Source organism: Staurois parvus, unplaced genomic scaffold (genome assembly GCF_062004578.1).
Source record: "Staurois parvus isolate SC_StPar_1 unplaced genomic scaffold, SC_StPar_1.0 ptg000402l, whole genome shotgun sequence".
Taxonomy (NCBI): Eukaryota; Metazoa; Chordata; class Amphibia; order Anura; family Ranidae; genus Staurois; species Staurois parvus.
The window spans coordinates 9,238,254-9,261,157 of record NW_028318198.1 but is presented as its reverse complement, the minus strand read 5'-3'; the positions used below and the strand labels follow the sequence as shown (position 1 = coordinate 9,261,157).

General features: G+C 44.7%; 1 protein-coding gene across 5 annotated transcripts in view; it reads left to right on the top strand.

The window, feature by feature from the left end:
• VAV3 (vav guanine nucleotide exchange factor 3) overlaps positions 1–22,904 on the top strand; it is a 308,707-nt gene that overhangs the window by 186,626 nt on the left and 99,177 nt on the right. For all 5 annotated transcript variants that reach the window (XM_089686619.1, XM_089686621.1, XM_089686620.1 and 2 more), the window contains 3 exons: positions 2,091–2,176; positions 2,557–2,689; positions 14,046–14,155. In XM_089686619.1, coding sequence (XP_089542745.1) covers positions 2,091–2,176; positions 2,557–2,689; positions 14,046–14,155 — 329 coding nt within the window. The remainder of the gene's footprint in view (positions 1–2,090; positions 2,177–2,556; positions 2,690–14,045; positions 14,156–22,904) is intronic.

Here is a 22,904-nt window from a genome sequence, read left to right as displayed (position 1 = left end):
GTGCAACAATCTCCACTGCAATTCCTGTGTGTGATTTCTAGTGGTAATTCTTCTTTAAACCCTAACCCTTAACCTTAACTTCCTAACTCTTGGCTGTAGCTGAATCCTTTACCTGATGATTAATTAACTAGAAGCAAATAATGCCCATGGGACTTTTGTTGAGTTGTGCCAAAAGAATTAATACCACATTATATAAAAATATCACATCTTTTATTGTTTATAAAAATGTAAAAATAAGGTTCAAAACACACATAGCCAGGGCTGCTGTTAGAAACCACGGGTCTCAGCCAAACTGATAGCCCCCCCCCCCCCAAAAAAAACCCCACAGTTTACTATGCTTCAGTTATGAATGAATACAACAAGTGATCGGCATTGATCACTCATTGTGTTCATTCAGGAAAAGGGCTGGTAAATGTAACATATTTACTGGACTCTTCCCTCTCTCTCCATCTTGAAGGTTCCTATTGCATGCTTGCATCTGCCGGTGGGAAGGAGAGGAGGGAAGCCAGCAGTGCTGCGGGGATGGGGGGAAAAGAGGGGGGCCTGGGCAACAGGGGTGAATGTATGGCGCACAAAGAGGATGATGGATGCGATGGGGGGTGAATTACTGGAACCAATAGCTCTCTCTGCAGCAGCTGATATCAGAGAGGAGAGAGCCATAAAGGGGTTTGATTCCAGTAACTGCCCCCCTCCCAATCACCCTCCCTGCCTACATCCAATTCACCTATCTTCCTGAGCCCCCCTTTTGGCCTGGGCATACAGGAGGATTGGTGGTAACCCCTTATCGACAGCCCTAAATATAGCCATATAGTAGAAAGATAAAACGTGAAGACTGGTTTATGTTCCACATGAAAACAAAATTATTTTCACAACAATCAAGTACTGATAATATTCTCAATGCATTTCGTGAAGAAATGTTCACTTCTTCAGGAAATGCTGAAATCAGAATACATATCTGTAGAGATACCATGTCATTAAAGATAAATAAATATATACTTAATGCATATTCCAGCAAAACAAATAATAGGAAAAAATTATTCTCCAATCTCTGTGTAAAAGTCATGACACCAAAAAAGCTCAAGAGTATCACAAGAATCAAAAAGCACCGAATGGCAGAGGCAACCCAGGGCTCCGTCAAGCATGTCTTGGCCAGGAGCTAAAGGTTGAGTGGATCGCTCAGCAGTGGCAAACAAAGGAGGCTCACAGAGGCGAAGCTAGCATATATGCGGAAATATATTAGAACCTGTGTACAAAGATTTATAATGTATAAACCAAATATATCTAAAAGGCCTGTTTCAAAGGCTGCCACCATAATATCAGAAATACCTAGGGAAACGGGAAGAAAAAAGTGAAAAGGTGAAAAGCTGCCCGGCATATAAAAGAAAATAATGTATAGTCATGTAGATCTAGATGAATACACAGAAAAAGGATACCCAGAGGTTTGCAAAAGTCAGAGAAAAAACAAAAAACAGAAAGAGCACATAGGCAAAGTAGAAACCTTTTACCTGTTGCAAACTGTCACAGGAAAAAGACAATCACATGATGTGGAGTGTGTCCCTAGAAAGTTGTGTATGCAAAACCTCCCAAGGTGAGGCTCCCTATATATGTCCTGCCGGCAGACATCTGTGGGAGGCACCTAGCCTCCACATGGGCAGCAAACAAAAAAGGGAGGTGGCGAGGAACGCCACTACCAAGACGGCAGCTTGAGATGTAAGCACCACGCATATGCTGGAAGTCAGAATATTTAACCCCTGCAGGACCTTACTTACCTTATTGGGTGCTGAAACTATGCACACCAAGAGCTATTAGATCTGAGTCAAGATCTCAGTGCTGATAATTAGTGTATAAAGTTTCTGCAGCAAAAGATTTAGAAAGGGCGAATTGTGGGCGGGTGTTATTGCCATGTCATCCTCAACTCATTCACTAGACATTTGTATAAGGTGTCCAACCTGCATTGTCAAGATAACATAGTATACATGTTCCATATATACATTTTTCTTTTTACATGCATTTTGACAATTCAGCACCTGTGCAATTATGAGTATATTATTTGCATTTAATTGTATTGCCGTATTTACTTTTATCTTTAGAATCAGCCCTTAATACAGTATGGAAGACCGAAGGTGGACTGCGAGATAAAGTTTAGCACACTGGATAAACGCACCAGGCAGGACAGGTATAAGATCATTTATGTGACTGCCCTGTTCCTTAAAAAAGCAATTTAGTAACAATCTAACATGATCACAAGGTCAAAGGTCAGTTAAAATTAGGAAAATTTTGACCCGTTGACAGTTATATCTTAATGACTAACAGACATGTCTAACATCACTGACATGTTTGCTTGGTGAGCGTATTGAACACAGCAACCCAGTGACAGTGATATGTTTACTAAGCTACAAGGTCAGGCCCACATGGGAGTAAAGTGACCAGTGACACGTTTGCTGGGTCATGCGGTCACTCCCAAAGAGGGAGCAAATGCTTTACTAAAAATCAATGTCATTTTCTGAGTATTGAATCCACATAATGCTGATGTGTGACTTTTATGTTCCTTTAAAGGTATATATTCCTGTTTGATTTGGCCGTTATTGTGTGCAAAAGAAGAGGGGACAACTATGAAATGAAGGAGATAATTGATCTTCAAAAGTACAAAGTAACCAATAACCCAACTACTGACAAAGAGAACAGAAAGGTACATCATGGAAGTGATGAAGGTTTTATGGAAAGAGAAGTAGCAGAAGGAAAGGAAATTTCTCTCTAAACACATTTTGAGCCGGTTCACACCAAGAATCGCACAGAAAAGCGCTAGCTTTCCTGTGTGATTTGAATGCAGTGAGCTGTACTGTATCTCACCAAAAGTAGTGCATGCACCACTTTTAAAAACGCTTTCCTGTGTGATTTGAATGCAGTGAGCTGTACTGTATCTCACCAAAAGTAGTGCATGCACCACTTTTAAAAACGCACTGAAAACAGATTGCATTGTATTTTGACACTATGTTATCCAGTGCATTTGCTATATGCGGTTGGGGTGTCGCTAACTTAACACTTCAATCAATTGATTATTGATTGGTTTTCACTGGCTTTTAGGGTTCCTAAATTGGTGCATATGCAGCTGGTTATACTAATAATCTTTATTTAATATTTTTTATCTATTAATTTATTCTGATTTGAGCGCTCGCTGTATCCCTGCTCTTTTTGCTAACTTAACACTGACACCTGCTGCAGCTCTCAGATGCATTTTGAACGTGGTGTAGGAAACGTGCACAGAATGCAGGTTTTCTGAACCGCGTTCAAGTGTAAACCAGCACTTTATGTGAGCAGAACAGCTGTGTTATATATAGAAAAAACTTCAGCGCAATAAATACCTCCTACCAGATGTGCAGCTAGAATGTGATGTGTTCCCACATATAACAAAATAAATAAATGGTGAAAATGTAGCACAATAATTAAATAATTAAATGAAAGCAATGGTGCTACTGTATCAACTGCGACCTGCTAAATGCATATTGATCAATAGAGACAGTAAATGATACTCTTCCGTACTTGTGAATACTTAATAATCCAATATATGCTTCTGGTCATATATTTCAATGAATATATGTAGATCCATACATAATCTGTAACATCCACAGTGCTTTGTGATATACTTACAACATAAATCGTGCAACTTAATATAACATAAATCGTTGTGAACAGTCCCTTTAATTCCACAATAACTTTGTGTAGACCGGTGTAGTCACGCTACTGTATACAAGTGTACGGTGCTCCTGTATCACCCCTTAGTGCTCTTCCACCTCCAACACACTGTTGCGCTCACCTCAAAGTTTGATCCATAATGACAGATCAAACCAAACTTTTCCCTTTTAACCCGGGCAGGTATAATAGTACAAAGTCTTCCCACTCTTTGTAAACTCTTTGCCAGCATTTTTGTGTAGATCCAATCCACTCCACAATCATGTAAAAAAAACGCTGAATAAAGTGTAGTACGTACAACCAAAAATAACATTTATTTAAAATAATATATATCCACTCACATTAAAATGTATCCTCCTGGGACACCACAGGGTTAAAAACTCACTATATAGTGTTCCAAGTTGAATACATGCTGTAATCCCTCTTGCAAAAGAACAGCTGTGTTACCTAAGAATAGGGGGAAAGTTGTTTAAAAATGGAAAACATTTATATCAAGATAAGGTACTAGCATACCTGCTAGCTCTTGCCAATTACCAATAGATGTCTGTGGGTTATCTTTAATGGGAACTAGAATGTTTTGTCAGTTTTAAGTATTTTTTGAGGCTGTATTAAGATCTGTTTGTTGTGGGTACCATGCAGGAAAATTAGGTAAACCGCAAGTTCTACTGCAATTCACTCCACCAAGATATACTTTATAACTAGAGATGAGCGAAGTATTCAAAAATTCGATTCGACTGATTCGGCGAATTCGTGGAAAATATTCGATTCGAGTCGAATATATTCGCTGTGAATTTAACTTAAAAAAGGGTGTTTCTAGGCTTCAGAGAGACTTAATATTAGTGCAGAACACTGAACCTTTAATTTAAATGCCCTTGGAGTCTGCTGGGGAAGAGAAATAATACTGTCAGTCAGTATGACATGCAGATGAGTGCCGTCGATCTTAGAATCACCGCACACTTCACTCATTTGGCCAGTCACGGGGCCAAAACCAGTGTTTGGAGCCACAGTGTGGCGGTGGAGGCAGCAGCAATGGGAGGCCATACAGCAACCTATGACAAAATGGAAACCAGCAGGAGTGTGAGGAGACCTCGAAGTGGCACATGGCACAGTGGGAGCAATGGGAGGCGGTACAGGGACCCATGTCACACTGTGGACCCAGCAGCAGCGTGACGAGGCGGTACGGGGGCCCATGGCAGATTTGGGGCCTGGCAGCACCTATGGGAGGCCTGTAATCTGCCAGCAACCTATGACAAAATGGAAACCAGCAGGAGTGTGAGGAGACCTGAAAGTGGCACATGGCAGAGTGTGGCGATGGAGACAGCAGCAATGGGAGGCCGTACAGGGACCCATGACAGACTCTGGACTTGGCAGCAGCATGAGGAGGCGGTATAGGGGCCCATGGCAGATTAGGGGCCTGGCAGCACCTATGGGAGGACTGTAATCTGCCAGCAACCTATGACAAAATGGAAACCAGCAGGAGTGTGAGGAGACCTGAAAGTGGCACATGGCAGAGTGTGGCGATGGAGACAGCAGCAATGGGAGGCCGTACAGGGACCCATGACAGACTCTGGACTTGGCAGCAGCATGAGGAGGCGGTATAGGGGCCCATGGCAGATTAGGGGCCTGGCAGCAGCTATGGGAGGCCCGTAATCTGCCAGCACCCTATGTCAAAAAATTCAACACACCAGCAGTGTGAAGAGACCTGAAAGTGGCACATGGCAGAGTGTGGCGATGGAGACAGCAGCAATGGGAGGCCGTACAGGGACCCATGAGAGACTCTGGACCTGGCAGCAGCATGAGGAGGCGGTATAGGGGCCCATGGCAGATTAGGGGCCTGGCAGCAGCTATGGGAGGCCCGTAATCTGCCAGCACCCTATGTCAAAAAATTGAACACACCAGCAGTGTGTGAGGAGACCTGAAAGTGGCACATGGCAGAGTGTGGCGATGGAGACAGCAGCAATGGGAGGCCGTACAGGGACCCATGAGAGACTCTGGACCTGGGAGCAGCATGAGGAGGCGGTATAGGGGCCCATGGCAGATTAGGGGCCTGGCAGCAGCTATAGGAGGCCCGTAATCTGCCAGCACCCTATGTCAAAAAATTGAACACACCAGCAGTGTGAGGAGACCTGAAAGTGGCACATGGCATGAGACACTGTGGACCTGGCAGCAGCATGAGGAGGCGGTACAGGGGCCCATGGCAGATTAGGGGCCTGGCAGCAGCTATAGGAGGCCCGTAATCTGCCAGCACCCTATGACAAAAAATGGAACACACCAGCAGTGTGAGGAGACCTGAAAGTGGCACATGGCAGAGTGTGGCGATGGAGACAGCAGCAATGGGAGGCCGTACAGGGACCCATGAGAGACTCTGGACCTGGCAGCAGCATGAGGAGGCGGTATATAGGGGCCCATGGCAGATTAGGGGCCTGGCAGCAGCTATGGGAGGCCCGTAATCTGCCAGCACCCTATGTCAAAAAATTCAACACACCAGCAGTGTGAGGAGACCTGAAAGTGGCACATGGCAGGGGCATGATTCATGGCGGATTTAGTCAGTTGTGTCAGGAACTGGTGGTTTGAAATCCAGACTAATCCACGCCTGATTCATTTTCACAAACGTGAGTCTCTCCACACTTTGGGTGGACAGTCGTGTCCTCCGCGGAGTTACAATACCTCCTGCCGCACTAAACACGCGCTCCGATGCCACGCTACTGGCCGGGTATGACAGCCTTTCAAGGGCAAATTCAGCTAGTTGGGGCCAAAGGTCAAGTTTCGTTGCCCAGTAGTCAAGGGGATTGTCTACCTCGGTTGGCAGGGTGCTGTCCAAGTAGGCCCAAGCCTGTTGTTTGAGGTCCTGCTCCAGGTCCACCTGATGCTGCTGCTGCTGCGGCTGGTTAGTAGTTTCCTCACTGCGCTGGTGAAGAAAGCTACTCATCATCGACTGCAGACTGAGGCAGCCGCTGCTGGTGGAGCTGCCACTGCTCCTACCACCCCACCCCTCCCCTGCTGCCATGGCAGCGGAACGCGAGCGCACAGGGCCCACAGTGTCTGAGGATGGACGTTGACGCACAAAGGCAGAGACCAACTGACTACATAGGTGGTTTTTATAGTACGTTATTTTGGCCTCCCTCTCAGCAGGTGTGAAAAAGGCCACCATTTTTGAACGGTAGCGAGGGTCCAACAAGGTGGACAGCCAAAAGTCATCCCTCTGTCTGATGGTTATTATTCGGCTGTCGCTACGCAAGCAACCGAGCATGCTATGGGCCATTTGTGCCAAGGAATGCGAGGGACTCCCTGCCTCCATCTCCACAGCATACTGCCACGGTGCGTCTGGGTCCTCTGTCTCCTCCTCCTCCTCCTCTACCACATGCTCCTGCTCCTCCACTCCTGTCCGCTGAGTGGAAAAACCACCCATTTCACTCAATAATTCCTGAGCACAAATGTCCTCCTCTACCTCCTCCTCTTCTTCATGTCCTGCCCCCACAGGGGTCATGTGGCGTTGAGATCTGTGCGCCACGTCTACCGCACCCTGACCAGCCATTGTTAACAGCATTTGTTCCAGGACGTGCAACAGAGGAATGACGTCATTCATCCCATAGTCCTGCCGACTCACGAATAGCGTGGCCTCCTCAAAGGGCCTGAGCAAGCGGCAGGTGTCACGCATGAGCTGCCAATGGCTGACATCAAAGTTACACAGGGGAGTACCTTTATCCGCTTGTAACATCAGGAAATCGGTGATGGCCTTTCGCTGTTTGTAAAGGCGGTCTAACATGTGTAGGGTTGAATTCCACCTTGTTGCAACGTCGCAGATCAGGCGATGCTGTGCAATTCCGTTCTGCCGCTGCAGCTCAAGGAGGGTGTGCTTTGCGGTGTAGGAATGGCTGAAATGCATGCAAAGTTTACGTGACATTTTAAGGATGTCTTGCAGTGGGATGGTGGATTTTAGGAACCGCTTGACAACCAGATTGAACACGTGAGCCATGCATGGCGCATGGCACAACCTTCCTTGACGCAGAGCAGACACCATGTTCTTTCCGTTGTCGGTCAACATGGTTCCGATTTTCAGTTTGCGCGGAGACAGCCATCTGTCGATTTCTCTGTTCATTACACTGAGAAGTTCCTCCCCTGTGTGACTACGTTCGCCAAGGCATACCAGGTGCAGCACAGCGTGACACCGTTGCGCCCTGCACATGTGATATGCCGGTCGGGTAATGGGACTTGGCACGGGGGTGGCGGCTGAGGACACGGCGGAAGAAGAGGTGGTAGAGGCGGACATCTTTTGTGGACCAAGGACGTGCAAACGTGGAGGCAAAAGCGGCATGACCTGTCCAAGTTGCTGGTGCGGCTGTGACGGCACCGCGTTCACCCAGTGGGCCGTAAATGACATGTACTGTCCCTGACCGTAGTTACAGCTCCACACGTCGGCGCTGCCGTGCACTTTGGCAGAGACCGACATGCTCAAAGACTGGCCCACCATCTCTTCTACATGTGAATGCAGGGCTGGCACTGCCTTTTTGGCGAAGAAATGACGGCTTGGCACTCTCCACCGCGGCGCGGCACAAGCCATCATTTCTCGGAAAGGTGCTGAGTCCACCACTTGGAAAGGGAGGGACTGCAGCACCAGCAACTTGGACAGGAGGACGTTCAGCTTTTGCACCGTCGGGTGCGTGCTCGCAAACTGTTGTCTCTTGGAAACGGATTCCAAGAAAGACTGCTGACGGAATCCGTGAAGAGGAGTAGCAGGAGAAGGAGCATCTGAACGAGCGGAAGATGCCAACGAGCGACAACTCCCCTCAGCAGAGGTGTTGGAGCCTTGACTGGCTGATGGAGGGCGATTGACGTCGGGTGACGGAGCAAGTAACGGAGCGGGTGATGGAGCGGGGGATGGGGCGGGCAGAACCGCCGTATCTTTATCACGGTTTTCCCAGGCCACCAAATGGCGACGCTGCATATGCTGCCGCAACGCTGTAGTCCCAACATGGGCCCCCTGGCCACGCTTGACTTTCTGGCCACATAGTCGACATACGGCTACGTTTACTTCCTCGGGCGGCTTGACGAAAAATTGCCACACCGCCGAGTAGGAAACTTTGCCCCCGATACTCCTCACTGGCTGACTGCTGCTTCCTCCGTGCACACCGGCACCACTACTGGCCGTGGTGGTAGGCTGCAGTGGAGCTGGTGCTCTACTCCGTGGCCGTTTGGCTCCACTGACACTGCTGCGACCCTGCTGCCTCCTGGGCAACCCACCAACTGTTTCGCTCGCTGCCAAGCTGCCACCCTCTTCTCCTGATGATGCGGAAGAAATTGCCTGATGACGACGAGGCTGCCAAGTGCGATCAACCTCCTCATCATCAAGTAGGGTCTCCGCCTCACTACTAGCCCCCTTGGCTGCGTCTGGGTCAGGAGACAGACCTGTCTCTAGACCGGCTACCGAGCCACTCTCCTCGCCAGTACTTCTTCGCCTGGCTGCTGAAAAGGCGGATGTCTCCCCACGTTCCTGACCGCCCTCTGTTAGCTCTTCCTCACTGTACAGTGGGGCTGAGCCCACAGCATGCGATACTTTGCTTGGTGAGGGAACACCAAAGGACAGGGGCAGGTAGAGGACACGTGATTTCAGTGGGCTTGGTCCCGGGCCATGCCAACTAACGGTTGTGTCTGACGTACCCACCGACTGTTGGCTGTAGGTGTCAGAGGTGACCTGGGAAGAGGAAGACGACCGAGCCAACCAATCGATGACGGCAGGGTTGTCGGTGGAGACACGACCGCTGGATGACACCGGGAGCACTGGCCTCTGGCTGCGAATAGTGCTGCCTCGACCCCTTCCTCTGCTGCCACGTCTGCTCGCTCCTAAAACATTGCCTCCTCTGCCACTCCTCTGCATGTTGTCTGACATACTCTTTAATTCAACGATTCTGTGTCCCTGAGTAACAATTCTGTGTCCCTGAGTAACAATTCTGTGTCTGTCCCTGAGTAACAATTCTGTGGCCCTGAGTAACAATTCTGTGTCCCTGAGTAACAATTCTGTGTCTGTCCCTGAGTAACAATTCTGTGGCCCTGAGTAACAATTCTGTGTCCCTGAGTAACAATTCTGTGTCTGTCCCTGAGTAACAATTCTGTGGCCCTGAGTAACAATTCTGTGTCCCTCAGTAACAATTCTGTGTCTGTCCCTGAGTAACAATTCTGGGCCCTAAGTAACGGTTCTGTGGCCCTCAGTAACAATTCTGTGGCCCTCAGTAACAATTCTGTGGTCCTAAGTAACGGTTCTGTGGCCCTCAGTAACAATTCTGTGTCCCTCAGTAACAATTCTGTGTCTGTCCCTGAGTAACAATTCTGTGTCTGTCCCTGAGTAACAATTCTGTGGCCCTGAGTAACAATTCTGTGTCCCTCAGTAACAATTCTGTGTCTGTCCCTGAGTAACAATTCTGTGGCCCTAAGTAACGGTTCTGTGGCCCTCAGTAACAATTCTGTGTCCCTGAGTAACAATTCTGTGGCCCTAAGTAACGGTTCTGTGGCCCTCAGTAACAATTCTGTGTCCCTCAGTAACAATTCTGTGTCTGTCCCTGAGTAACAATTCTGTGGCCCTAAGTAACGGTTCTGTGGCCCTCAGTAACAATTCTGTGTCCCTGAGTAACAATTCTGTGGCCCTAAGTAACGGTTCTGTGGCCCTCAGTAACAATTCTGTGGCCCTCAGTAACAATTCTGTGTCTGTCCCTGAGTAACAATTCTGTGGCCCTAAGTAACAGTTCTGTGGCCCTCAGTAACAATTCTGTGTCCCTGAGTAACGTTTCTGTGGCCCTAAGTAACGGTTCTGTGGCCCTCAGTAACAATTCTGTGGCCCTCAGTAACAATTCTGTGACCCTAAGTAACAATTCTGTGTCTGTCCCTGAGTAACAATTCTGTGGCCCTAAGTAACGGTTCTGTGGCCCTCAGTAACAATTCTGTGGCCCTCAGTAACAATTCTGTGACTGTCCCTGAGTAACAATTCTGTGGCCCTAAGTAACGGTTCTGTTGCCCTCAGTAACAATTCTGTGTCCCTGAGTAACGTTTCTGTGGCCCTAAGTAACGGTTCTGTGGCCCTCAGTAACAATTCTGTGGCCCTAAGTAACAATTCTGTGTCTGTCCCTGAGTAACAATTCTGTGGCCCTAAGTAACGGTTCTGTGGCCCTCAGTAACAATTCTGTGTCCCTGAGTAACAATTCTGTGGCCCTAAGTAACGGTTCTGTGGCCCTCAGTAACAATTCTGTGTCCCTCAGTAACAATTCTGTGTCTGTCCCTGAGTAACAATTCTGTGGCCCTAAGTAACAGTTCTGTGGCCCTCAGTAACAATTCTGTGTCCCTGAGTAACGTTTCTGTGGCCCTAAGTAACGGTTCTGTGGCCCTCAGTAACAATTCTGTGGCCCTCAGTAACAATTCTGTGTCTGTCCCTGAGTAACAATTCTGTGGCCCTAAGTAACAGTTCTGTGGCCCTCAGTAACAATTCTGTGTCCCTGAGTAAAGTTTCTGTGGCCCTAAGTAACGGTTCTGTGGCCCTCAATAATAATTCTGTGGCCCTCAGTAACAATTCTGTGTCCCTGAGTAACGTTTCTGTGGCCCTAAGTAACGGTTCTGTGGCCCTCAGTAACAATTCTGTGGCCCTCAGTAACAATTCTGTGTCTGTCCCTGAGTAACAATTCTGTGGCCCTAACTAACGTTTCTGTGGCCCTAAGTAACGGTTCTGTGGCCCTCAGTAACAATTCTGTGGCCCTCAGTAACAATTCTGTGTCTGTCCCTGAGTAACAATTCTGTGGCCCTAAGTAACGGTTCTGTGGCCCTCAGTAACAATTCTGTGTCCCTGAGTAACGTTTCTGTGGCCCTAAGTAACGGTTCTATGGCCCTCAGTAACAATTCTGTGGCCCTCAGTAACAATTCTGTGTCTGTCCCTGAGTAACAATTCTGTGGCCCTAAGTAACGGTTCTGTGGCCCTCAGTAACAATTCTGTGTCCCTGAGTAACAATTCTGTGGCCCTAAGTAACGGTTCTGTGGCCCTCAGTAACAATTCTGTGGCCCTCAGTAACAATTCTGTGTCTGTCCCTGAGTAACAATTCTGTGGCCCTAACTAACGTTTCTGTGGCCCTAAGTAACAGTTCTGTGGCCCTCAGTAACAATTCTGTGTCCCTGAGTAACGTTTCTGTGGCCCTAAGTAACAGTTCTGTTGCCCTCAGTAACAATTCTGTGGCCCTCAGTAACAATTCTGTGTCTGTCCCTGAGTAACAATTCTGTGGCCCTAAGTAACGGTTCTGTGGCCCTAAGTAACGGTTCTATGGCCCTCAGTAACAATTCTGTGGCCCTCAGTAACAATTCTGTGTCTGTCCCTGAGTAACAATTCTGTGGCCCTAAGTAACGGTTCTGTGGCCCTCAGTAACAATTCTGTGTCCCTGAGTAACAATTCTGTAGCCCTAAGTAACGGTTCTGTGGCCCTCAGTAACAATTCTGTGGCCCTCAGTAACAATTCTGTGTCTGTCCCTGAGTAACAATTCTGTGGCCCTAAGTAACGTTTCTGTGGCCCTAAGTAACGGTTCTATGGCCCTCAGTAACAATTCTGTGGCCCTCAGTAACAATTCTGTGTCTGTCCCTGAGTAACAATTCTGTGGCCCTAAGTAACGGTTCTGTGGCCCTCAGTAACTATTCTGTGTCCCTGAGTAACAATTCTGTGGCCCTAAGTAACGGTTCTGTTGCCCTCAGTAACAATTCTGTGGCCCTCAGTAACAATTCTGTGTCTGTCCCTGAGTAACAATTCTGTGGCCCTAACTAACGTTTCTGTGGCCCTAAGTAACAGTTCTGTGGCCCTCAGTAACAATTCTGTGTCCCTGAGTAACGTTTCTGTGGCCCTAAGTACCGTTTCTGTGGCCCTCAGTAACAATTCTGTGTCTGTCCCTGAGTAACAATTCTGTGGCCCTAACTAACGTTTCTGTGGCCCTAAGTAACAGTTCTGTGGCCCTCAGTAACAATTCTGTGTCCCTGAGTAACGTTTCTGTGGCCCTAAGTACCGTTTCTGTGGCCCTCAGTAACAATTCTGTGTCTGTCCCTGAGTAACAATTCTGTGGCCCTAACTAACTTTTCTGTGGCCCTAAGTAACAGTTCTGTGGCCCTCAGTAACAATTCTGTGTCCCTGAGTAACGTTTCTGTGGCCCTCAGTAACAATTCTGTTGCCCTCAGTAACAATTCTGTGTCTGTCCCTGAGTAACAATTCTGTGGCCCTAACTAACGTTTCTGTGTCCCTAAGTAACGATTCTGTGGCCCTCAGTAACAATTCTGTGTCCCTGAGTAATGTTTCTCTGTCCCTAAGTAACGTTTCTCTTTCCCTAAGTAACGTTTCTGTGGCCCTAACTCTGTCCCTAATACAGAGCGGTCTGCCTCTCTTGAATGACTGGAGGCAAATGGAGAATTCTAAAATGGCCGCCATTTATAGCTCGACCATTACACAGTGCTGGCTGGCTGGCTGCTGATTGGCTAATGCGATCACATGTCATTAATGAATGCATTATGGGTCAGCGCGCCTTGTCTGCGCGCCTTCCCAGACATCCCCGCTCCGTCGCCGCACATGTCGCCGCCATTTTAGGAAAAATTTCGATTCGCGCATCCGAAGTATGATATTTTTCGGATTCGGCGCGAATCGAAAATTTTCCAATATTCGAAACGAATTCCACTTCGCCTACTTCGATTCGCTCATCTCTATTTATAACCTTTGTATCTGTGCCACTCCAACCAAGCTAGCAATACAAGCTTCATGATGCCAGTGCCCTCTGAGTTACTGTTATTTGGTCCACCCAGGTAAGCCAGTTGGCATAGCTTTATGTTAACATTTCAAGACTAAATTTACCTTGTGCAAAAAAATAATAAATGCAGATATATTTGCGAAAAATATGTTTCTATTTATGTTTCTATCACCACACTTCAATTGAGAACTACAATTTGTCTGCTGCCATGGCAGACAGAACGTGTAGTTTATTTATTAAAAGATTTCTGTGAATGCATAACACAGGTGTGTGGGTGGAACCTGTTATGAAGAGGTTTTGTTCATTAATAATACCCTGTTGCAGGTTTCTTGGGATTTCTGTATGTCCACAAAATTGCTGGAGGGGTCAACCAGATTAGAAGTAATAAATGAAGGGTACATTTTTATACAAGGGATGATATCATTATAGCCAGTGTGAAGAGTTTATACTGTGCACATATTTTTGGTTTATTTTATGAAACATTGTTTTCCTTTTATAACCCCTATTTTTCTACTGATTTTTGTTTTCCTGTATGTGTGTAAGAACTGTATAATCCTATATTTGCCAGTCATTTGATATGTATATTCTGCACCTTTTTTTTTGCAGTGGTCTTATGGCTTTTATCTTACACATGTCCAAGGGCAAAATGGCTTTGAGTTTTACTGTAAGACCAGAGACTTGAAAAAGAGACTGCTGGAACAGTTTGCAATGGCCCTGTAAGTTTTTGAATATATTGTAAGTGTATTTAACCAGATATGAGATCACCTTGCATTTTTTACAGGAAAGGCCACTATTTTATTATGACCTCCAGGTTCCTAAATGTAAATGGTCAAATTGTGAGACCATATATGTTTAAGCTAGGAGAAGGGGAAGGGGAAGCGCCCAATCACCTCCATTGCTGGCTTACCAGAGGTTTCATAAAAGCAGTTGGACACGTCTGTTCAGTTCTATCTTTAGTAAGTCTTGGATGACAGTGGCAGTGTCTGCTGATGCCCCATAGGCATTAGATTGTTTCTCTATCCAGCTAAATACTGCATATTTACACTGCACACTGCTACTCACCTTGTTGTGGTGTCAACAGGGGCACATATAAAGCAATTATTGATCTGTACAGTTTAATACAGGTCACTGCATATAGTGTGAATGATCCCTTATATTAAAAATATGTAATGTACAGTATGTTCGTTGGACAGTGCTTCTGTAAAAGGTAAATTAATATTCCAGTTACATGCATGTATAGTGTATGGAAACTGATGCATCACAATAGGCAGCAAGTACTCTTTTCCTTGATTATTACATCTAGTTTTTATGACTAGTGCTTCATATATTAGCACACTCTCACACACTTAAAAAAAATAACTCTCAGTTAAAATGGCAATATATTGTGCATCAGAATATTCCCCTTTAGCTATGCTTGTTCTTTGAGGGTTTACCTCAAGTGTAGTTCTTTTTATGAACTTCATTCCAGCCAGTGAAGTACATTTTTATTTACAAGTAACCATTTTTACACAAAGATTTCAACACAGCGGTTTCAGCATTATATAAAATTTAAAGCAAAAACAGCCTCCCAACACCCATCTTTAGTCTACTGGTCCCTGAAAAAGAGGGAAAAAAACAGTTACAGATCTCGACATCGTAGTGGGGAGCACATCGATACCCCCCCTTTTTACAGAAACCCTCATACATATTCTCATACATATGGACACTCACATATATGTGTTTTACTAATGTTATTCAGTATTTGCCTTGATGCAATCTTGTAAGATTTACAGTATGCATTCAAATCCTAACAAATTGAAATAAAGCAATATACTTTAATTTACAGTAGATAAATATTGAAGGTAGTACTATGGACACAGATGGAAGTATAATTTAATCTGTTTTGTAATTTTGAATGTATAAAAATAAATGAGTCTAAATCTATGTGGATGACCTAATTTAAATTAAAATATTGCAGTATATTTTGTTAATTTAAAGTAGATAAATATTGAAAGTAACAATATAATTGTGGAGAAAGATTAAGCTATAGTTTAATCTGTGTGGTGATTTTGCATGTGTGAAAATAAATTAGTCTAAATCATTGTGGATGATCCTGTATAATTCAGCCAGCTCTATTATAGTATAGTACAAGTGTGTCACAACCTGAGACATAGACTCTACTGCTCAATGTGACTGCTATTCCTGAGAGTAGACTCTAAAGCCTAGTACACACGATCAGAAAATCATACGGAAAATACCGCTTTCTACGTAATCGTGCAATAATGTGATCGTTAGTACACAGCTTTAATTCAATATTATTTGAAAGGACCAGCACAAACATTTTCCATGTAGGATCCCAGACCGAACGATTTTTGTTTAACCACTTGTCCTCCAGAGGATTTACCCCCCTTCCTGACCAGGCGATTTTTTGTGATACGATGCTGCATTACTTTAACTGACAATTGCATGGTCATGCAACACTGTACATAAATGAAATGTATGTCATTTTCCCCTCACAAATAGAGCTTTCTTTTGGTGGTATTTGACCTGCCTTTTTTTATTTTTTGTGCTATAAACAAAAAAAGACCATCAGTTTTGAAATAAAAACCCCAATATTTTTCAGTTTTTGCTATAAAACATATCTGATTAAAACATTTAAAAAATAAAATTTCCTAATAAATTTAGGCCACAATGTATTCTGCTACATGTCTTTGCTATAAAATCCCAATACGTGTAAATTAATTGGTTTACATAAAGTTATAGCATCAACAAATGGCGGTATATATACTGGAATTGTATTTTTATAGTTATACTAGTAATGGCGGCGATCTGCGACTTATAGTGGGACTGTGGCGTGCATTCTAACACTGGGTGGGAACTGACTAACGGCCACTGACATTCCCGGTGACACTAATAGAGTGATCAGTGCTAATAAAAAGCACTGACACTGTACTAATGACACTGGGCAGGAAGGGGTTAACATCTGGGGTGATTAAAGAGGTAACTGTGTGTTGTGCTTACACTGTGTACTATGTGCTGTTTTACTGGGGAGACATGCTGCTTTGTATATCTCTGCTGTGTAGAGAGAGAGAAAGCAGCATGTCCATATTGGCAGGAGAGAAATCTCTGTTGTTTACACACAGATCTCTCCCCTCTCAGCTTTAGCGGTGATCACCAAGTGCCAGCCAAGAATCGCCAGCTGGAACCCAGTGATTGACATCCGCTGCAACCCATGGCAGCGCGGGTAGGGCGATGCACACACCCCCTACCCAGAACTACAAAATCATGTATACTCATGTAGTTTTGCACAGAACGGCCGTCCTGTAGCAGTATATCTGCTATAGGGCGTAGGTAAGTGGTTAATCAGTACAGTTTTCATCCGAAAATACAATACATTTTCTTTCTGTTGTACAAGAATTCTATAACTTTAGTAACCTTTTCACTTTCGATATAAGACTAGCATGCAAGAAGAAAAACGCATGATCATTCGTCCAATATTCTCATCGTGGGTACGTCTCTTAAGAGACAGCTGCTGTTCTACCAAGGACTCCCTAACAGGAGTTTCGGATTGGTTGCCGTCTACACGCAGGTTTCTCATTAAGTACTCACAGACAGGCATATTTACCACAAGGCATTTGCCTAGGGTGGCATTTTTTTAGGGGGGCAGCACTGCCCACTGGAAGAAGGGACATATGCAGCATGGGGACCAGGTGGGATCTGAGAGAGGCTGTGGGCTGCTTGATGGTGTATGCAGACTCCGACTGTCGTTCCCAGGGATGTCCAGAGCTGCAAAGGCGAGGGTCTTTCTGTCTGTTGCTGGGGGGGGGGTGTTTGTGGGGCAGGGGTGTTGTTGGTCAGTGTCAGGCTCTCTCCGTGGGAGGGGATCTGGTGTTGGTCAGTGTCAGGCTCTCTACACCAAAGAGGAGGGGCGTCCGATTTTTGTGTTGCCTAGGTCAGCACAAAACCTCAATACACCACTGCTCACAGATGCAGGAGGGTAGGGGTAAGATATCAAGAAACTGGTAGGTGAGAGGCATTGGGCAGCTGGAAGCAGAGGAGGATCTGAAGGCTGTGGGTGTCAAGATGGTACGGCTGTTGTTTAGAATATAGGTGCTGAAATGGTGCACAGGACACCCACAAGAGTAGTACAGGCTGAGGCTGTGGGTACTGCAAAGGCTGTGGGAGCAGCTGAGCTGCCATGGAGACTGTGGGGGAAATGAGGACTGTGAATGCAGCTGGGAAGCAACGAAGATGAAGCAGAGACTGAGGAGGCTCAGTGGAGGCAGTGGGTGAAGCCAAGGTGCAGCAGACTGTGGATGAAATTGAGGTGCAGCAGAGACAGCAAGTGAAGCTGAAGTGCATCAGAAATGTATGATCGTCTTGTGAAGGTGCAGTGGGAACTACGAGTTCAGCGGAGATACTGCAGTCTGTGCATGTCATAGGTGTGTAATGGGGCTGTGAAGGCAACAGAGGCAGTAGAGGTAGCAGGGGTACCTGGAAAGTTGTGGTTGCAGAGGAACTAAGCTGCAGGGGTCAGACATACAGAGGCAAAAAGCTCTGGGAGCTCTAAGGAGCAGTTTGGACTATAAGCCCAAATGAAGACTGCAGAGCATCATGTGACGCGGTGGAGACACTCTGGCCTGTGGTCACTGGTGATAGAGGAGGTGCCAGAGCTGTCATGGAGAAGATAACTGACTGTGATAAAATTACCAATGCTATGAATCTAATATTCATGGTAACCCTGATTTGGGTAATAGCGTACATGACCTCTATTCTCATACAGTTAGAGCAGACAGAGATGATGTGATCGCAGAGTTCTCGCCCTTAGAGCTAGTGGGGGACAGATGCAGCATCCATCTAGGCAAGCATGATTACTGACAGTTTCCTGTAAAAAGAGGCTTTGGTATTATTTTTAGCCATAGGGATGATTTTTATTGTATCAACTTGTATTTTAAGTCTAGTGGTCCCTTTGACCACCTCTGATCCCTTGTTTTGTATTTTTTTCACAGACGTCGACATCACTATAATATTCCTTCAACAATAATAAAAAATATCTAGTATGATTTCTCAGCTTAAAATACACTTTTGTGGTCTTATCTTTTATGATCCTCATTGGATGTGCAGTAACTCAAATTCAGACTATTTTTTAGAACCAAATAAATGCACTTGCATAGAGAGGAAAACAAACCTCATGAATAAAATAATGGTTCTTTAGGGGAAGACGTGAAATGAATTTTACACTCGTAAGGCAGACAGGTAGCGCTTATCTGTCAGTAAACTCTGGCAAATTGGGTTGGCATTCATGATTTCCCTTCAGTTTTACTGTTTTTTTGTAGTGGAATATGTTTACTATAGAAAATTCTCTGATTTTATATTGTGATCAAAAAGGTTAAAATGCCAGTTCACCCAAAATAAAAATAATTTTGGGTAGATTCTGGCAGGTTAAATATATAATTTATAGCTATATGGTATTGTTTGAGAAATCTAGGCTTAGGAGTCACTGCTGTAATGCCTTGCAGGAAAGTCTCAATCCTGTTGCTGCACCCAGGCCTAATATTGTCATGCAGATGTCCCGGAAAAGCCTGACCATTGGTGATGGTAGCATGCATAATGTTTGTTAATCCTTGCAGCATTGCTGAGTACATCACACAATGTTGGGAAATACATATGTCCTTGAAATGTAAAATTAACCCTTGACTGTAGATGTATGGTAAATGATAACCTAACGCTTAACTCCAGGAAAGTAAAGATCCTTCTGTTGAAGTGTAGTAGCCTCTGCACTGCAAGAGTTAAGTGGTCATTTAGGTCTAGGGCAGGGCTCTCCAAACTTACTAAACAAAGGGCCAGTTTACTGACCTTTAGACTTTAGGAGGGCCATATTAATGGACTATTAAAATTTTTTTCAATCTTTTTAAACCTGCAACTTTCAATAGAAGAATACCTGATGTCCCTGCCATAAAGGTTCTTGGGATTGTCTCCCAGTTGTTGTCTTGCAATGTCACCCAACAGTTGGATATGCTTCTGGTGGAGACTACAAGTGGTTGTGTCATTTTGTTCATACTATTATTATTATTACTACGAGTTTATATAGCGCCAAAGGGTTTGCTCAGCGCTGTACAATAGGGGGGACAATACATGGCACAGTACAACAACAACAAACAACGTACGAGGGGTAAGAGGGCCCTACTCTTACGAGCTTACAATCTAGGAGGGAGGGAGTAAAGGTACAGTAGGAAGTGGCTGAGGGGGATGAAGTGGTGGGAGGAATGAGGGAGGATGGCCGTTAGGTGAGGGTGGGGTAGGCTTCCCTGAAGAGATGGGTTTTGAGGGAGCGCCTGAATGTGAATAGGGAAGGCGACAGTCTGATGGATTGGGGCAGTGAGTTCCAGAGGATGGGGGAGGACCTGGAGAAGTCCTGCAGTCGTGCATGGGAGGAGGAGACCAGGGAGCAGGATAGAAGGAGGTCCTGTGAGGAGCGAAGGGTACGGGTAGGGTGGTACTTGGTGATCAGGTTGGTGAGGTAGTCAGGGGCAGTGTTGTGAACGGCTTTGTAGGTCAGGGTTAGGAGTTTAAATTTGATGCGTTGGGCAATCGGGAGCCAGTGGAGGGAGAGGCAGAGGGGGGTGGCAGAGGTGGAGCGGGTGGTGAGGTGGATGAGTCTGGCAGCTGAGCTCAGGATGGTCTGGAGCGGGGAGAGCCTGCACTTGGGTAGGCCAGTAAGGAGGGAGTTGCAGTAGTCAAGGCGTGAGATGATGAGGGAGTGTACTAGAAGTTTGGTGGTGTCTGGGGTGAGGAAGGAGCGTATCTTGGCAATGTTGCGAAGATGGAGCCTGCATGTGTTTGTGAGTGATTTGACATGCGGTTGGAGGGAGAGGTTCGCGTCAAGAATGACGCCAAGGACTTTGGCTTGCGGGGCGGGAGTGATAGTGGAGTTGTTGGCGATGATGGATAGGATGGGGGGGGGGTGTTGGCAGGGGGAAAGATGAGGAGCTCGGTTTTACAATAAAACCGAGCTCGGTTCATACAAATAAAGTTTTCATTTACTGGTATTTGATAACCACTGGGTTTTTTTTTATGACTAAAAAAACGACCAAAATTTAAAAAAAAAACAATATTTTTTACTTACTGCTATAAAACACATCCAATCAAAAAATAAAAAAATCTAATTTCTTCATAAATTTAGGCCAAAATATACTCTGTTACTTGTCTGTAAAAAAAGAAAAAAATCTTAAATGTAAATTATTGGGTTTGTGTGAAAGTTATATAGTCTAAAAACTATGGTATAGATATTGGAATTTTTATTAATTTTTTTTATACTAGTAAGGTAGTGTCAGATCTGTGACTTATAGTGGGACTGTGATAATGCGGCGGGCAATCTGACACTAACTGACACTATGTGGGAACAGACAGTGATCAGTGATAATACTATACATTGTCATTCTACTCATGTCACTGGCTGGGATGGGGTTAACATTTCAGGGTAATCAAGGGGCTAAGTGTGTGTCTAGCTAATGTTAATTTGCGTAATCTGTGCTGTTTTTTTTTACTACAAATCATTGTTTCTTCTCTCTGCTGTTCTTGTCTCTCTCTACAGAGCCCTGTGTTGTTTGTCAACACAGGGCTCTGGGCTGTGATTGGACACAGCTGACCAGCAGGTCCCAGCCATGAATCATTGGTCGGGACCTGCTGACAAAATCCTGCTGTGCAGGGCGGGTACCCTGAACCCAGAAACGGGCAGCGACGTACAGGTACATTGTTGTGCCTTTAGGAGCCCCCGTCCTCAGTACAATGAGGGCAGGCAGTCCTAGAGAGGTTAGGGAGGTGCAGGAGGATGTCCACGATGAAGCAAAAAGTGGGCAGCCAAAAACACAAAGGATGGATGCAAGTGCGAATCCTTGTATGCTCAGATTGAAGATTGAGTGTGGAAATGATGGCAGAAGAAATGAACTTGAACCGGGAAACAGTGCATCAGATTCTAACAGAGGATTTGGAATTGAGAAAGATTTCTGCAAAGATGGTGCCTCAAATCTCGACAGAAGATCAGAAAGAACGTTGTCTTCAAATTTCATTCATCTTTTGAAGAATGCAGAGGTGTCTGACATTTTTTTACAGTCCATTCCAGGAATTAAATTGTCACACTTCGTGTATGGAGATCCATGTCCAATTCATATCATTTTGGGAAAATAGGAATGTCAGCTCCCTTGATTATATCATCACAAGTTTGCTTTCAATGGTTATGTTAATATATAGTTATTGTAAATATGCATATGTTTTTGACATCAGCTACACAATTATAATATTTTAATAAAAATGAAATGTTTTTTAACGGTTGTGCATAGAAACTATTCATGAGACAATACAAACACAGACCTTTATTTGGCTAGCAGCATCAATCAAAATTAAGCATAAACAGAAATGTCAGTACATAAGGGAATAAAAAAAAAATCTTCACACAAAGAAGTAGAAATCCGCTCATCTGGTTATGGCCAATATAAAAACTGTACTAGATGTGCTATAAAGATTAATAAAACACGATATATATATTGCTTTCTCCAAAGGAAAATGCACATAATATATTGATGGATGTTAACCAAACAGCTTTCCAATGCGATCTTTAGATACCCTATTTTACATTTACTGCAGTCAATTGCAAGAAATTAAAAAGATCTCACATAGAATAAAGTAGTAGAAATACATTAAAGAGGCAGTCATTCTTTGAATTTAAACAGGGTACATAAAAAGTGCTGCAAAAAAAATATACAGATGTGTTTAGAAATAAGTTAAAACTGTCTACTATTTTGAAGAGACTTTGTCAGCCTCTTCTAGTCTTGAAATGGTTGAATATGTTAAATTGAACCTATTGTCACCCAGCACTGTACTGTCCACCCTACTTCCTTATAGCAACTGTATAGATCAGTAGACACAAATGCAACACCTCCTACACTCAGGGACCCAGATCAAAAGAGGGCCCATGAAACAATATATGATAGGATATATGAAAGATCGTCCAAAACCGATCAAAGGTTGTGCTGCTCTAACACGATGCTGGGGAAGCTCGATGCAAACTGTAGTGAAGAACAAAAACAAAGTGCACCAACCTTGCGCATTACCTCAATAAGCAATTGGTAAATTTATTGCTTTAACAAATATACTCACAAAAGTAGCATAATAAAAGGCATATAGAATCCAAAATCAAAGCCCTGGATTAGGAGACACGAATCCCATCGAGAGGGGAGACTCTCAGGGTAAATCTGACGCGTTTCGAAGGAGGGTCCCTTCTTCCTCAGAGCTTACCAGACTGAGATTGCCTTCTTCTGTATAAAGTACAGATCTATTTGTGAGCCTTCCCATATGGGCGGGACAAACACATAAGAGGTGGGGTCAACGTGTCACAACAAAAAGCATAAATATAAATACAGATAAAAACATGCTAGAAAGACGATACAATTGTGTGCATATAATTGAGCAGTAAATAATGAATTCATT